At 38.3% G+C, this 17,537-nt stretch overlaps 1 protein-coding gene across 1 annotated transcript in view; it reads right to left on the bottom strand.

Annotated features, from left to right (window-relative positions):
* DOCK8 (dedicator of cytokinesis 8) overlaps positions 1-17,537 on the bottom strand; it is a 94,676-nt gene that overhangs the window by 69,410 nt on the left and 7,729 nt on the right. Inside the window, exons 2-3 of the mRNA XM_075727029.1 lie at positions 6,206-6,308; positions 1,812-1,987 (exon numbers count right to left, since the gene is read on the bottom strand). Of these exons, the coding sequence (XP_075583144.1) occupies positions 1,812-1,939 (128 nt within the window). The 5' untranslated portion in view covers positions 1,940-1,987; positions 6,206-6,308. The remainder of the gene's footprint in view (positions 1-1,811; positions 1,988-6,205; positions 6,309-17,537) is intronic.

The following is a 17,537-nucleotide window of genomic DNA, read 5'->3' as shown; positions in this document are numbered from 1 at the left end:
GATAATGGAAGTGTGAACAGCTCAATGGGAAGTTACTGTGTAAAAAGTCTGCTGAAAGCATATTTGTCGGTGTTGACTATTTGAGCTTTGCCACAGACTCCTTACAAAACCCTTAATGTCACTGTGGTGCAAATCAGGCCTAAAACTGATTGTACAGTGTGAGTCTACGTGTTCTCCTACTGGAAAAACAAATAGATAACTGCTGGTTGAGACAGCAGGAATGCTGGGAAGTAACCTTGGAAATAGGGGAGAAATGGTCATCTTATCTTTTAAATCTCATTTCAAAGTTGGATTTTTTTTTTTACTTTTTTTGTCCATCATTTAAATAAATGGGAACTTCAAGCACCAAAATATTCACTGTCTCCCACATGCATTCTTCCCAGCCCACAGGAAAACAAGAATTCATGATCAAGATTGGAACATCTTCTATGAGTAACTTCAAGTGAAAATCACCTTTTGTTACAAAATACCCTAAGAGCTGTATGATTCAAAGAGCTCTGAGGTGACCTAGCATGGCACCTCGCCTCTATCACCTTTGCTCTCCTGAAGTTCCTGAGAGATGCATTGGGCCAAGAAAGAACTTGCAGTCTGAGACCTTGCTTAGAGAGAGGTGGTTTCAGCTAGTCCACAGCTGGCCAAAATCATATAAGCTGTGGTTTCCGCTTAGCCTTGTTGCATTTGGTATGTTGGGCAGAAAACACTGAACAAATACTGCTGCTGTATAGGGCTCTAGTTCATACAGCTGGCCAGTATAAATTAGAGCAGCCTGTAACAACTTTTGCAGTAACAGAGGGGCATGCAGGTGTGCTCTGTGAGCCAGGACACCATAAGCTAAGCCTATTTGGACCTTCAGCGTTCAGGTTCAGCACAGCAGAGAAGACAGACTGTGCTGTTCATTTCCTGAATATACCTACTGGAAGGAGCCAGTCCCCCATCCTAAACATGTTGCACTGTTAGCTGTCTTTGCAGACATAGCAGTTTGGGGCTAAACTGGTGCTGACTTTGTGTTTATCTGGCCATTACTGCTTGCAAAACTCAATGCGCCTTTGTGGTTCTACTTGAAAGTAACATTTACAGCAACACAATCCTTGAAGAGTAGTTTGTATACAATGCATAGGACTCTCCTAAACCACATCAGAAAACCCTCCAATGCATCCCTTTTTCTCATTCTGAAAAATTCTGTTGCCCGTAGTTTGCCTGTTAATCAAACCAGCTTAAATACGTCCAGGATGGCCGAGCACCTGTATCGACACATACTATCTGTTTTAATTTAAAAGCTGTTGAAAATAGTGGAATTATTTCAGTAGTGTCAACCTGAAACCAAAAGTGACTCCTACACCAGAAATTAACGCTTTTTTTTTTCCGCAAACCTTGTGAAGTATGAACTATTTCCGCCATTTAAGCAAGAAAGGTACTGAGAAAGATGCTTAGTGATCTGATCAATGCCATGTAACACATAGCTGGCAAAAAAAAAAACCCGAATCCTGTGTTTACTACATGATCAGGATCAACTTCCACCTCTGGGACCACAGCTACAAAATAATTTTTCATACTACCTTCCTGCCCTTCTTTACTCTTCTTCCTGGTCTATGCCTACCTCACTTCTGCCACTACCAGCTAGCTCAGGAAGTCGTGTAAGCACTTGTATAATTTTAAGTGTGCAAACAAGCCTAACAGAATGGTGAAGTTCAAATGTTTAATGTTCAGCAAGTGCATAATGGCTGGATGGATGGCAGTGAGGTGTCTGGATCAACATCTTCAAAACTATTTTTAAACCTGCAGCATTTCAGAGGGAGAGCAAGTTTCCTTACCCATCTTCTGGCATAGAGGGTTGCAAAGTCCTGCACTCTTTGGGTGTAAAGACAATGTCCAAGTCATCTTCAGGGAAGTCACCAAGTTCTTGTGCTAGTTCTGAGTCCAAGTTGTTCAGCCGCGTCATTAGGAAGCCTTCAAAATCTACTGGGTCTACTGCGTCATAAAAAGAAGGCTAAAGAAAGAAATAAGGAGGTGTTTATTTTAGCAACAGAAGGTTTTTCTTAATAGCGTAATTTAGGTTTATTTATTTAATTCTTGTCATTGTCCCATTATTTATTAAACACTGGAAACAGACTTCTAATGTTATATACAGCACCACTGCATTTAATGCAGGGAAAAATTGCTAACGAGACATTCAGCTGAAAAAAGAAAGGGAACAAAGAGAGAAAAGTTTTAAAACACAAAGAAGAAATTGAAGATACTACACCTAAATCCAAACTGGCATCAATTTTCTCTGTTGAGCTTTCCTAGATGCTGGTAGAAGGAGGGCTGACTGAGGTACATCCTAGATGCCCTCAGTTGTGTTCTGCTGGATTCTCACGCAGTGCACTCAGTCCCCCTTGTCCAATACATGGTATTAATCAGAGTTATGAAAAAGGCAGCAGTAGGTAGGAATAGCAGAGAACAAGAGCAGATGACCAAAATGATAGTGACAGGCAGGGCCAGCTGGCAGGGAGCTGCTGATGGACTCTACCGCACATGTGACGAAAGGCACTAGCAATTACAAGGCCAAGGCAGTAAGTCTTGGAAGTTATACTGAGCCAGGGACCAACTATAAGCACCATGGCTGCTATCATGAAGATGTCATTCATTTGAGGTGCTGTGCCTGAAAGATACTGACTATTAGAAACGGTGTGTGCTCTCAACTCCAAACAAAGTTGAGGGCATGATATACCCAAAATCAGAAGAAATTATTATTTTCCATCTCTGGATGTTACTGGCTTGTATATTATTGGAGTTCTAATTTTACTGTTTTTTTCAAGGGTTAGTACAGTAACTACACAGAAGATTACATGGAACTACTAAAGTTATTATTGCAAACCTTAGATATCCACCATTTCTACAGCACATGGCATTGCACCTTGATAGATAGCAGTTGTATCTGATTACATTTGATCAGCCATTCTTACACAGAACGTCTGATCAGAACAAAGTTAAACAAGTACAAGCTCTGCCACTCATTACGTGCTATGAAGCTGTCTGGCTCTTTTTATCTGCTTAGTCTCAAAAACAGAGGCAGAAAATCTTGTTTGATATGGCACCTAGAAATGTTCCACATACACATAAATGTGACTTCATACATTAAAAGTATATGTTATTCTATGTATAGATAAAACTGAAAATTATTTTACTTGCTATCTAGCCAACAAAAATAGCCTGTATATGTTTAGAAAACAAAACAGCTGTCTAATTGTGTACAGAGACCAGCATCTCATATTGTTAATTTTCTTGACAAGTAACAAACAGGTCTAAAAGCTACAGCTTTACAAAACCTGTATTTTATGTTCTGTGAGTTCCAGAAAGGCCAAAGACACCTCAGCGCAATAGGAACACAGAAAAATAGTGCATTTCAATAATAGCACTGGAGTAACTTATTTACTAGGAGGAAGAATTCAAGCAAAAAATAACTATCAAATCATCCTTGTCTGTAAAGAGCAAGGATTGCATTGACTGATAACCCAAATACCTTTCACAAGACTGTCTTCTGAAGCTGCCAGCAATAAATAGTCTGAACATAGATCAGATAATCTACCTCTATCGTGCTGTTGATGGGGTGTGGGGAAAATAAGGCACCCAATGTCCCTGATATCAACACTGCCTTTTATATTCAGTGTTACTGTGGCTAGTGTCTCATCCAACATGTGTTCTGGAGCTATCCTCCTTATACTCCAGTGTTCTTCTCCACAAATAAAATCTCTGCAGCAAAATCATGAAGTCTTCACTCATTATTACTGACTCCTACTCATGCAAGGCTGTCATGGAAGCTGACAGGATTTTTGCCCGAGCATGAAGTGACCTCTGCACATAACAGTGTTACATGCATAGTATCAGGAATTTTAGCTCAATGAGGAATTCCACAATTTATGAAACACGCAAAGGTTCTCAACAGTGGCAAAGCTCTGGGTAACTCTGAACTAAAATGGCTCATAAATGGCTCATATGCCACGTCAGTCACTGGAGATACTAAGGTGAGTTAAAGCTGAGTAGTGATAAATATGAATTTTGGAGCCTTTCTAGTGTTCTGGAGATATAAGTGAGGAAGTTATTTGGCTAATAAAAATCCAGAAACATCTTGCAGAAAGGGAAGCATATTTAGAAGAAATGTGCCAAAAACATGATTCTATGATTTATCTAGGAGAAGAAAACCAATTTAAACTTTTGAAAAAAACAGATGTGGTAAATACTCCTGCAAATGATATAGTAGAGAACAACGACCCCTTGTCCCAGGTTCCCCTTTTATAGGGAAACTGTACTGGTCTCTGCGCAAATAAAGTCTCTGAGCTCACCCCTCTGCCTGTACATTTAAGGGATCGATTGAATTCTCTGAAACCATCTTTGGGAAAATCTCTCTCTCTTTCTCTGCTCTTTTTGTCCAAAGGAAAAACCTAAAACTAAAAGTAAGTGCAGCAAATCATGAGGCAGCCTGCTGAAGAAATACACTGCGCTGTTAATATATTTTTAGGTTAAGCACTATATCTGGTTTGCACCTAGCGTAGTGCTGAGCATACTGGATCAACAGTTATGAGTAAATAGTGATTTTTATTAGCTATTGATTATTTATTAATTATCGTCAAAGTTCACTTACCATACTGCCAGTGGGTAAAACATTACATGTTAGTGTGTATATATATATATGTATGAAGACCTACTAAAAAAAATTCACAAAAGATTAAAGTAAAACATAAAGTATACAAAAGCATATTACATCTTTTCAGTTGCTGAAGATGTAGTGTTTTGCATGCAAAATATTTTTGCTTAATACAATCTGATTTTTGATTAAGTATTGCACTTCCTTTCAGAAATCACTTTTCCATTCTGACAAGTCACATCCATTGCATATCCTTATGTCTTCTAACTTTTTCTAGTTGAAGTGTTAATAACAATCTTTAATCATTCGAAATGTGTGCTTTTGACTACCGTAAATTAGACACAAATGTAAAAAAAGTTGGTGAGAAAGGTAAATGCAGATGGAGGGTAATGGTTTCCCTAACGATTGGTGCAAATTATCAAAGGAAACAGAGATACCGTTTCAACTGAGAAGCCAACACTCCTTTTCACACATCATACAAGTGTGCAAAACAATTACTCTACAGAAAATGCCACAAATCATTACTGCAAACATACCTTTTTCAGGATGATGGATTAGAAGCATGTGGATTGTGACAGCACACAAAATGGCAGCTACGGCGTAATACTTGGTAAATGAAATGTTATCAAGTTTCTCAAGAGCAAAACCAGTTGTCTGCATCTAGAAGAAAGGACCTAGCCTCCCCCAGGCTGAATAACCGCAAGGAACAAGTTAAAACAACAGCATTTCAGATTAAGGAAGTGAGTAGTAGTGGCAGGAGGCCCTGACACACAGGAAGTAACTGCTTACATCTAGTGTTTTACATTTTTCACAACCACTGGTGCACAAAGACTTTTCCCGCTTCTACTTATCGAGTCTCACAAAAATAAGAAAAAATTAAAAGGGTAGGAAAAAGGAGAGTATAAAAATCTTAGTCAGTTTTATTTATGCCATAGTACGTTTGCAGAATACCCATCCTCCTGAAAGGCAATTAAAAAGATCTGACATTTTTTCCCTTTGTCGTAAGGGCAGTGTCATACGGTCTAACTTTTTTAGAGGAGGATTACACATGGAAGGCTGAAGATGATTCGGAGACACATAACAGTTGACTCAATTATATCTATGCCAATCAGGGCATACTTTGGCATTTCTCACTTAACATGCTTACTGTAGAGCACTGAAAAACAGATCAGTGTGCTGCGTCTACTGCTAGCTCTGGAAACTGTGTATTAAGCCTAGCTAGCTTTCTTTTTTTCTCTTTATTCACTGACCTCCTTTTGCAAATCATCTGTGATCACCGCACGCTGTACTTAATGGTGTTCAATGTTTTCAGCAAGAAAAGGATGTAATATACTCCAACACTTACTAATTAACTTTGATTTGTAGTAATATGCAGAAAGACTGTCTATTTCAGGCTCCAATGACCATTCTCAGTTTTTTCAGATGTACAATTTCTTCAGCTCACCAGGGAGTATTTTTTAACAGCTTTAGGCAGAAGCCAGTGGAAAGCAAGACAACTTAAGACAACCACTTAATTTACCCTAAAAATATTAAGCAATGTAGATGCCAAACCTCTGTAAAGAAGATAAACCCAGAACTTACCAGATGAAGAGTAGAAAAGCCAGGGGTACTTAAGCTTCGTTGACAGAACTGCGCAAAGCCTGGTTGGAGCGTAAATTGCTTTCTTATTTCTGCAGATGAGTGCCTTTAATTAAGCAGAGAAAACCCCTTATAATTACAATTGTCCCCATACAAATTCCAAATGCCAATTTAGTCTCCTGTCCCAGTGTTTAGAAATGTATTTTGATGATATTCTAGACTCCTCTTGTTTTGTAGTTGATGCAAACCTCAAAAACATCTGCAGTCCTACATAATTAAGATTCTGACATTCTTCCAGCAGATTTCTAACATTATATTGCAGTCCTCACAACTGGGAAAGGCTATGCCAGAAAGAATAACCTTGCCCTTCAGTGAAGTGTGACTGTAACATGTACAGCAATACTTGCACATTCATTTCTGCAAAGCAAAGTTACAGGATAATAGAGCGGAAAAAGAAAAATGAACATCACAGAAGCAAATATTTTAATGAACTAGTAATTAACCAAAGAATAAAAACAAGACAGGATCACTCACTGAACAGTGTAAGCCCAGACTTATGTTAATAATGCAGGCTGCTGTGAAAAGCACAAGACAAACCAAAGCATGAATTTAAAAATCAGCCTATACTGTATCAGCTGAACTTTTGAGGAAAAGACTTCTTAAGTGCCAATTAATTGATTTCAATGGGAGCAGAAAGACACCAGTACTGAATTCTTCAGAAATCCCAAGGATAGTACGGTTGCATGTACCCAATCTGAAAATTCAGTAATCAGAGTAGCTTGGTCATTTTTCATGGAAACAAATCAATTTATATTTAATATGATTTAAGAATAATCAGTCATGACATGGTAACAAAACGTGTGCAATGTATTTCACCATGAATGTCCAGGACAAGACTTTTAAAAAACAAAGATGCACTTAAGCAGATTCCAAGTAAAAAAACCCCAAACCTGCAGCCCACCAGGGCAGCCAACTGGGAGACAGGAAAATACAGAGGTAAAAGACTTTCCCTTCCATATGAGACTCTCTTTCAACTCCAGCAAGCATTAATAGGCATCTTAGAATTACCAGATGCCACAGGACAGTTTGCCTATTTGTTTGGTCTGCACCTTCTCTCCTCTGTGGCCTCTTGATTTCTGCAACTACTATACCTATTCTGTACACTTAATCTTTACTACTGCTTTTCTGAACAAGCATGACAAAAACCTGAACTCTGCTCAATGCAGTTCTGCTCGTGTTAAGAGACAGGCATCTCACAGAAAATATTAAAGGTATTAGAGGTATTAGTCCTGATTTCTAAAATAAAAGATGCATAAATAGGAGTAGTTGCTCATAGGTCAAAAGGCCACTTCAGGTGTGAGTGCAACATTGCTCCAATCTGAGGGCAGCAGCAATTGCAGTCAGAGCAAAGCTGGAGTTATAGAGAAAGAAAAGAGATCCATTTGGAAGAGAAATTCCTACTCATCAGTGGTATTCTAAAAATAAGACAGGATGAAATGGAATTTTCTTAAAGGTTGTTCCATAATTATATAATCAAGAAGCCACACAGGGTGAGTGAGGAAGTCTGTGTGTTCCTTAGATTATTTTTGCCCTATTTTAAAAATAAAAGCTGCTTGTGTATCAAAGCTACTGTTACTCATCTTCCCACTGCAAATAATCTCTGATCATGAATGTATGTGGCAAGGTATAAAACAAACCTCAAATTATTCAAAATTATTATTTTCCTTCAAACTGAGTCAGTTTCTACCCTGTGCAGAAGTATCTGTTACTGATGTAAATAATAGATGTAGCAGCAGATGTTCGCTGAATGTATGTAAAAAAACTGTGTTACTGTGTATTGCAGAAGTTTCTGCCGTAAACAATGATATAACACATCTCTGAATTACACCAGATATGGGGTCATCAGACTCTTTGAAGAGGAAATAGTATGAATTTTCATCTACAAAAGAGGAAGCATGCATGTGGATGAAGGGCCAAATTTGCTGTCTGGTAAAAGCCTGTGCAAGCCCAGCTAACTGAGAGGAAATATGTTTCTCAAGAGTGTTGACATTAGTTCCAGAGTCTCCCCAATATTTAAAGAAAGAACCTGCAAAATATATCAGTCCAATGCAAGAAGAATCCTGTAATCTACAAAGGTGAATTTCAAATAGCTTAAGAGTAGCTCAATTGATTGATTTCATGTTTTTCATATCACTGAAGCAAGAAAGGGAGAAGAAATACAGTAAGAAGTTGGTTTGAACCAACTCAGAAATGATTGGCAGGATCTACTAGGAATAGGTGAAGGAAAGACACAGCTGCTAAAAGACGCTAAACCAAAAGCACAATTTAGCTGTCCCAACATGGAGAAAAGGTGGGTCTTGCAGTCAGAGATCTGCACGGAAAGTTTTGAAAACCTGAGAACTGACGTAGAAATGGAGGTCCTTCTAGACAGCTCTTTGATAATGCCAGAATGGCTGTGGTCTGTGAGATGCCTGTTTTCTGATCAAACCGCTCCCTAAAACACTGCCTGGGTACCCACAGGAAAATGGTGGTCCACGTTAACCTAGTGCATGTGGTGTCCCAGCTGTTATGGAGGCTGCAGTCCATCTATGTCATGGTCATACTTTTACTCTCCTTGCCTGTACAGCAGCCCTGCCTGGTTTTGAGGAGAGCTCTACAGTCACCCTTAGCAGCAAGGACAGTCTAGCTATGTGCTAAAAAGCAGTAAGGAAAGAAGGCAAGTGATTAAGGATGAATGCAAAGCAGTCACTGAAAAATCTGAGCAAAAAAGGCCACTAGATCTCTAGAAAGGAGGACTCAGATAATCATGGGCCAGTCAGCTGGTCTCTGACACTCAAAAAGGTAGTAGATCAACTTACTGGACAATCAACTTCTAAGTAGCCGGAACATCAAGTCCCATGCTGTGGTCTCCAGTTGAAGCAAGGGGACTGTGAAATCATACTTAACATTAAAATGTACATCACCTTAGTAATGCCTGTTTATTAATAGTCTGATGATGAAATGTATGGTGAGCAACTAGAAACTGCAGTCTGTAGTAAGCTATGGTCCAAAAAGTTTGGCAATTATTGGTATACTATTGGCAATTATTACTTAATGATGAACAGCCAATATGGATTTATCAAAGAGCAGTCACATAAAACCAGTCTAATACTTTTCTGTGATAGTTTAACTGGCTTCAGTAAGGCTCTTGATAATGTCCCTCATGACATTCCTATAAGCAAAGTAAAGAGATAGTGGCTAGGTGGAATCATCACAGCTGTTTCCAAAACTGCTTAAAAAAACGTATTCAAGGTGTAGTCATCAGTAGTTCAAAAGAAGACTGTGAAGAGATTTTGAACAATCTACTACTGTAAGTGAGAAGCAAGTTGATTTTTCCTCAGTCTAGTTCCAGCCCATATTTTATTTTACAACACTGATGATGGTACAGGTAACATAGTAATAAAATTTGTGGATCACATCAGACTGGAAGGAGTTGTGAGCGCTCTGAAAGGCAGGACTAGCACTCCAAATGATCTCCTATTTTAGAAACACTCTGAAATCAGCACAGTTAGAGTCAATAAAAATAAATGTAAACTCCTAAACTTAGGAAGAAAAAAGCAAACGCAGAAATACAAAAAGGGAAATGAGCTGTCCAAAGAAATAGCCATGCCACAGAAGACGCTCTGAGAGAGTATACTGGGACACTTACTAACAAAGTATAACAAGGTACTGTAAGTGAGGAAAAGAGGAGTTATTTCTGTTTATTTAAGCCAATGAGACAGTTCTTAGGTTGATGTACACACTTAGAGCACTGCAGACTAAGATGCAATCAAATTTAAAAGGCTTCAAAAGAGAGCAGTCAGAATGCTAAAAATTTTGGGAAGGATGACCCATGAGGAAAGACTGAAAAAAATAAATGTGTTACAAAAGAGATGACTGAGGGGAGACAGCAGTTGTCCTTGACTATGTCAAAGGTAGTAAAGAAAACGGTGAGCAATTCATGTCCGTAAAGGGAAGAAGAAGTAATCTGCTTAAATTGAAGCAAGAAATATTTAATAAGCCATTAGGAAAAACGTTCCCACTGCAATGGCACACTGGAAGGGGCCAGCTGGTAATGCCACAGTGACAAGAGCACACTGGTGATGTAGACCATGTCTCTGAACTACCTGAAGAACAGCATCTGGGCAACTGCAAGCCTTTCAGAGATCAGCAATGGGACGTAGAAGTGTTAATAGCCCTACAGACCTCTCATGTTGGTACCTGTCCTTTTGCTTAGGATAAAGAGGAAACACTAGCTGAAAAGAAAAAGGAGTAGATTTGGGGGAGTTTTTTTCCACAAAAGTCACTGCTGAATTCACATTTAGTCAGTGTTCACATGGCATGTTGCAAGATAGTGTAAACCTGTGGAAAGATGGGAAATGATGACAGCCTAAGGCTCTTCTGGACTTTTTAGATTCTTGGCTGCTCTATGGTGTTGGAGCAAAATATGATCAACGGGAATTCATTGCTCTACTCTGTGTTGCCTTAGCCCTACCTGAATGATGATGCTGTACTCCTCTGGTGTAAATCTTGAAAAAGCTGGAACTCGCCAGACCTCCTGATCCACCCGGATGGGGCTGGAGGGTAGCAAAAAAAAAAAAACAAACCCAAACCCAAAAAAACCCCTGGTGCTGCTTAATCAGAATTTCACCAGTGTCTGTCCCACTGGTAGATGCAATCCTCCAGCAATTCTCCTGAATTGCTAACAAAAAGTTGAGACATAGTCTGTATTTCACAAATACTCTCCAATGCAAAGTGTACAGTTTGCATAATATATTAAAACAACAGTGTAACTGAAGCAACAGACTACATGTGGAGGTTCTTGAAATTCAGTTTAACTTGTAGGTCAAATTCTGAGATGTTTCTCAGGGTAGAGCTCATTGCAGGTTTGGGAACTTGGAGATTTGAGTTATTGGTTGGGCCTAGATTAGGTATCAGGAAAGGAAGATAAAATAGGCCATTTATTTTCTCTCTCTAACATATGTTAGATCTGTGGCTGAACACCGATGGGTTCTATAATTAAAATTGTATGAATGCTCATAATGCATAAAGCTGGTTCTGTAGTTTCCCTGTAAATTCTGCTCAACAGTATTGTTCTTTGAAGTATGTAGTTCAGAAGCAGGCACAATGGGTATTTTGCTAGTATGTAGATAATATGAAAACTTAAAACACAGAACAGCAATTTAGAAATAAAAGAAAACAGAAAGAGAAGATCTTTAAAGATCACCTATTAACTGGAAATCAGAAACTTCATAAGAAAAAAACTGATTTTAAAAGTGTGCTTCACATGCCTACTGGATCAAGTTATCCAAAGTTAACTACTACTAGAAATTACCTACTAGAGGGAGGCAGGAAGAGTAATCCTTAACACCCTTACAATCCCTTCCAGCAGACTCTGAGCAACAGTGAGTTGTCTTCTGCAAGAGCTGCATACACAATTAGATAGCAAGGAAAGATGAAAATACGAAATAAAAAGAGACTGCAAGAACTATCCCCAAGGATGGAGAAACATTCACATTTACATGTATACAGATGGTGGAATCATAAAGTAAAATAGTGAAAACTTTTGTTTAAAAGGTAAAATATTCAGTCTTGGCTACCCTGAGGAGTAATCCCTTTCATCTGACACTGACACAGAAAACTCTCAGCTAGCTTTTGTTCTTTTTCTGAGCCTAAATGAAACTTCTCTAGTTACAACTAAAAACAAGTAACAAAAAACTCTGGAAAAGAAAAAGGTGACGATTACCTACCTCTCTCCTCCACTCCCACACACAAACACATACAAAGTTTTGGGCAACAATCCAGATCTTTAACTAGCAAATATGGGAATCTTGCTTAGAAGTCCTTTTCTTACTGCCAGTGGAACTGCCTGTTTTTCTTCTAAGTTTCTAATTAGTCCTTAAGGCACCAGAGCTGTGCTTTGTTAGTCACTGTTTACAGCAGTGGTCGATCTGAACTAGCTGCTATTTCCTTGATGGCTCAGGTAGGCTATACACCCTCTGGCACATCCCTACTGTGGGGTCTACCACATTAAGACTCTATATCAGTTAAGGCAATAAAGATCCTATTTGAGACAGTTGAAATTTAATCACAATCTTCTCAAAGGAGATGGTGCAGGAACAAAGAGAGGAGTCTAGGAGAGGAAGTCATCAAACTTTGTTATGCTGGCAGCTTGTTACAAAGTAAAATGGGCAAGAGGGCAATTTTTATTTTTGTCCCAGTCATGTATGCTATTTACTCAGTGAAGACTTTTCACTGCTGCTCAGTTTTGCTGTTTCTCCCTCAGGAAGAGACATAAGCACACATAAAAATTAATTTTCTAATCCTGGCAGTGGAGGAAAAGGACAACCTTACTTTCATGCCACACGAAGAAACAGAAGACTTAGGATTTGGTCCTGATGAACCATGCTTTTATGTGCTTTTTAATCACTGTGCTCTAGGGATAATATGGAAAAGCTATGACATAACATTTGCAAAGACATTGTGCACACATTGTTGACTGGTTGGCTCTTGCAATTAAGGTGGTTTTAGGTGTGTAATGTTTCATATGATAGTTTAGTGGTACCTCCTGGAAAGCAGAGATTATAAATCTATCTTACCTGTCATCCTATTACAGACTTAAACTGATCATGGAAGTTTATATATGCAATACAAAGTTTCTAATGAATATTTCACATGATGCTAACTAATGTTGCTAACAAAAGATAAATCTGTATGAAAACAATAGAATTCCTTTGCTGTCCCCATTAGCTTAAAATCTATCAGCATACAGCAATAGATACACAAATCTTTCATACTGAAGGGTTTAACCTCAATTTATCTAAGGATAATTTTCTGTGGTTGGCTCAAAGTACTCTCTGCTTGAAGTACTAAAGCTCACATTGGTGCCTCATTAAATGTTTGTTTCAGCTGAGATAGCTGAAGAAAAGCTTTCTAACAAATGTGCCCCTGAAGTCTCCAGAAGATTTGACAGGTCTATATTCCAGGGCAAAACTTTGTAGTTAGGGCCTACTCTTCGTCCCCCGCCCTGGCTTGTTCCTTGCTAAACTGTTTGAATGTCTTCCAAAATCTTAGGTCCTCTACAACAACAATAAGGGCAATTTCAGAAGCATTCATGATCATACATGCCATCTTCCTTTTATACTGTCACTTGAAATGTAATAGAATGATACCAGTTTGTGCTTTTAGATTTTTGTTTTGTCTGCACTATCCTACCAATTCATAACAGGGTGATTATGAAATAAATGCAAGTATTTATCTTCCAGCTTGCATGTATTATCTGAGCTTCACAAGGACTTCATGAAGAAAATGCTACCATAATGCTGATAATTTTGTAAAACCTGTACCAAGTTTAATAGTTTATGTGCTTCATTTTCACTTTCTTCCTAATAAACAATTATTACTAGTAAGTGAAAAAAAGGTCAGACATTAAGAATAACAATAAAGACCATGTAAATGTCATTCTAAGGAATTTTTTCTTTTTGCTTCTACAGAGTTGTTTTTATTTTTATCAGGGTCACAGCTGGTATTTTTATCAACAAGGAAAAAAATGTGTATTTTGTCTCTTTCATGACTGACAACTTCAAAGAAATTCACAACATATTCACAGATGGGTCTTTAATACTGTGAGCACTTCAAAAGCTAGAGGAGGAGATAATGCAAATGGCACTATTTTGGCCCCTCATTTCCTAAGGACACAGATTGGTGGAGCTTCAGTGTGACCTTTCTGTGACGGGAAAACCATGAGTTGGGTTTTTTCCAGTTACTTCTTAGAATAACATTTTTTCTTTAGAGCTGTAAGTTTAAATAGTGAAAGGAGGATCTTTCATTAGGGAAGTATACCTGAAAAAAATTGGCCCAATTGCAAGTACACGAAGAGGTACTGCCATTTTTGGAACAGGGAATTTTTATTCAATTTCAGTGGACACCAGAGCAGTAACTAAGATACACTTGAAAGCTGGATCTTCCACTGATACTTTTAAAAGTAAGAACGTCTACAGAATTTGACATATGTTAACAACTATGTTGTTAAAAAGAATGTATTTTTGCATCTGCTAGCTATCACTACAGGTACAAATTCCATAGAAACTATATTACACACCCTCACAAACACATTTGGATGATGCAAGAGATTTTATATCACAAGTTAGAAACTGAATTCTAGTTAGCGATTCATCTGGAAAATTTCAAGCTTGGGGAAAGCTTAAATTTTATTCTAACAATGTTCTAAACATGAGGTTTTGTTATTATAATGATTGTAAAGCTCAGATCATGTGACAACTGAAATAAAATATACTCTTACCTAATCCAGTTTTCTTGACTTTAGGGAAAAATACTAATATCGAGTCCAGGTGTGCTGACTCCTTTATAAAAAGTCTCCAGGTCATTATTACTGAGGCTCAGGAAACTGTGTGATTCATCATGTGCAAGTATTATTCTACAAAGGTTGTGAGGAAAAATATTGTGGGCTTTTTATATGAACTTGGCTCAAAAGCTGATCTAGGCCTCAACCTATTTTTCTGTAACTGCATTCATGATGGCAAGCATTTAGTGTGAGTATATTATCAGGTAAGCACTTTTCACAGGCTATCCTTTTTCCTACTGCTACAAACAATAGTGTAGTCTGGTGTGTGTTTTTCAAATAAATTTTTTTAAAAAAATCAAGTCAGAATAGAAAAAAGGACAACTAAGCTGAACTATGCTTATGAACTGTAATTTTTAATGACCATAAAACCTAAAAGTGGTAGAGGGTATAATATACAACATTGAAAATTTCTTCCTTGCTGGTTTTCACTTCACTTCTGAAAATGAAAACTGTTTGGAAAGATAAATAAGGAATGTTCATAAGCAGGACCTGGTGAATATAAAGATGTTTCTCATTTGCAACTACATTTTTTCTTGGGTAAGCTTAGGATTTCCTGTACTATAAAAAAAGAACCTCATCATAAATTGCAGCCTAGACTTCACATTGCACTTAGATGTCTGAAGCCTAAGAGGGACATAAGATCTTAAAAAAGGATTTTAAAATGCAGCTTTTCTGCTCAGAGTCTGAAGTCCATTTCCGGCTCATGAGCCATCTTCCAGAGACAAAGCAGAAACCTCAGTACTCTAATTATGGAGCAGGGATTATTATGCCTGATTCCAGTGACTGCACAGATATGTAAGTACAGTATAATACCAGTCTTCAACAACTGTAATAGAAAATAGATGGTTATATTTTAAACACAATTTGAGTAAGCAGTCGGATTAAAAGATTACCTTCCTGCTAACAACAGCTGTCAGTAACATCTGTCTCAACAGTAACAACAGTATTCTGCTTGCATGACCAACTCCCAACTAACGGCTTTGTTTCTACAGCTCCCTACTTGCTGATAAAGACGCTTGTATTATGGAGGCTATCTTTCCTGCACTTGTAATTTTTCATAGAGATTTGGCTGGATGAGCCTGTGTTTGTCATCAGCCCCCTACGTAAGTGGCTACTATCACCTTGATTGTATAGCAGGCAGACCACTCCAGAAAAGGTAATCATAAAGTTCAGGGTAAACAATACAAACCAAAAGTAAATCACTGTGAATAACCAAAGGCATTAGTATCCTCTGGAAAGTAGTTAAGAGGGCATTTTCTTAAACTTTCTTTTCTACTTCCTAAAAGTTAGATGAATTTTAGGCAGGAAATGTTGTAATCTTTCGCACAGTGTACCAGAGGAAAGGTCTGTGCATTTAGTCTTTGTAATGGACAATAGGATGTCAAATCTAGCAAGAGCACCCTGAATAATCTTATCTTTGAAAAATGAGCAGATACTTAGAGGAATCTATATTAGCATGATGAATTAACGCTATGGCATAATCTTGATATATAATATTGCTTTCTTCGTCAACTTACTCGTGTAACTGATTTACAGTCCACCTCTGCTAGGGGAGGAAGCAATGTTCACACAGTTCCCCATCAGAATTAGAAACATCTTAAGGACACACACACGAGTTTTGCACAGACAAACATGGCTCTGCGCATTGTTTGCTTTTCTTTTTATTAATTTTGTGCTTGTATAAATCATGACAGCTTGCAATCTAAGCCTAGTCCATAACAAACATTAGAGCGGTGTTCCTTCTTTCATGCAATTGTCTCTCTTATTAGCTCCCCAGCTACATTCTAGCTCATACGATCTACAGCACAGCTTACTCATGGTATAATTCAGCAGTCTGTGTGGATGCAGACAGGCTTTGAAATAGTTGGGCTTAAATGCAACAATTATCAATGCCAGAATGTGAGATGCAAATCAGCTGATACTGGTTTGAATTATACATAGTGACCAGCCAAACTGTGTACTGCCTAAGTTTGTCATTTTCTGGTGTGGTTGTAAAACACGTTCAGAAGCACTGCACTGACATAGATTTAGTCTAATTTGACTGCTCACTGGAAACACCCTAGCTAGGCTTAAAGATGAATTGTCTTTAGGGCTGATGAAAAGATAACCTCACAGGCATTAGGATGTTCCCTCAATTATCTTTAGAACTATTTACAATAGGTAGGATCCATCCCTAGCATGCTTTAATATTCTTGACTTTGTGGTAGATTTAGAAGGTTGTTATTCGTGCAGGTTACATCTCTCCCTTGGAGTGGAGGAGTACCTGTAAAAATGTCTCAAAAGCAGAGAGACAGGTTAATATACCTAAGGAAACAGCCATCTGAGGCATGTAATGGCTGTTTAGTCATTCACATGCAGTGAGCAGTCGTAACTGATACAACAGGGATGATACCATGGTCTCAACTCCTCCTTATCTTTTCTGCTCACTCAGATTGCCTTGAATCCAAATGGTGGTGGGATGGGAGGTAAAGTATCTATGTGCAGAGACTGCAGTGGGGACTGACTGGCCTTTTTAGGTAGCGTATGAAAGAGCAGAGCTTCCTGTCTTCTATCCCTCCTCTGCACCTGCTTTAAAGCCATGTACAATCTATTCCTTACGCTGAATACAAATCTGGAAGACACCAATACAATGATGCCATAAAAAGCTAGGAGAAATCAGCTGGCAGTAAGGCAGGAAGACAGGAGTGACTTCTTCTGGGAAGAATTTACACTTAGGAGATTGCGTTCTTCATATGTCTAAAGGAAACATGTCTAAAGCTGGTGAACTACGAGCTGGATGAGCAGACAATGAGTTGGACCAAAAACTGGATGAACAGCCAGGCCCAGAGGGTGGTGATCAGTTGCATGAAGTGTAGTTGGAGGCCATTAACTAGCAGTATACCCCAGGGGTCAATACTGGCTCCAACCCTGTTTAACATCTTCGTTAATGATCTGGATGATGAGGCAGAGTTT

The sequence above is a fragment of the Pelecanus crispus genome, chromosome Z (genome assembly GCF_030463565.1).
Source record: "Pelecanus crispus isolate bPelCri1 chromosome Z, bPelCri1.pri, whole genome shotgun sequence".
NCBI classification, from domain to species: domain Eukaryota; kingdom Metazoa; phylum Chordata; class Aves; order Pelecaniformes; family Pelecanidae; genus Pelecanus; species Pelecanus crispus.
The sequence above is the reverse complement of the archived record's forward strand: the minus strand, read 5'-3'. Positions and strand labels throughout refer to the sequence as shown.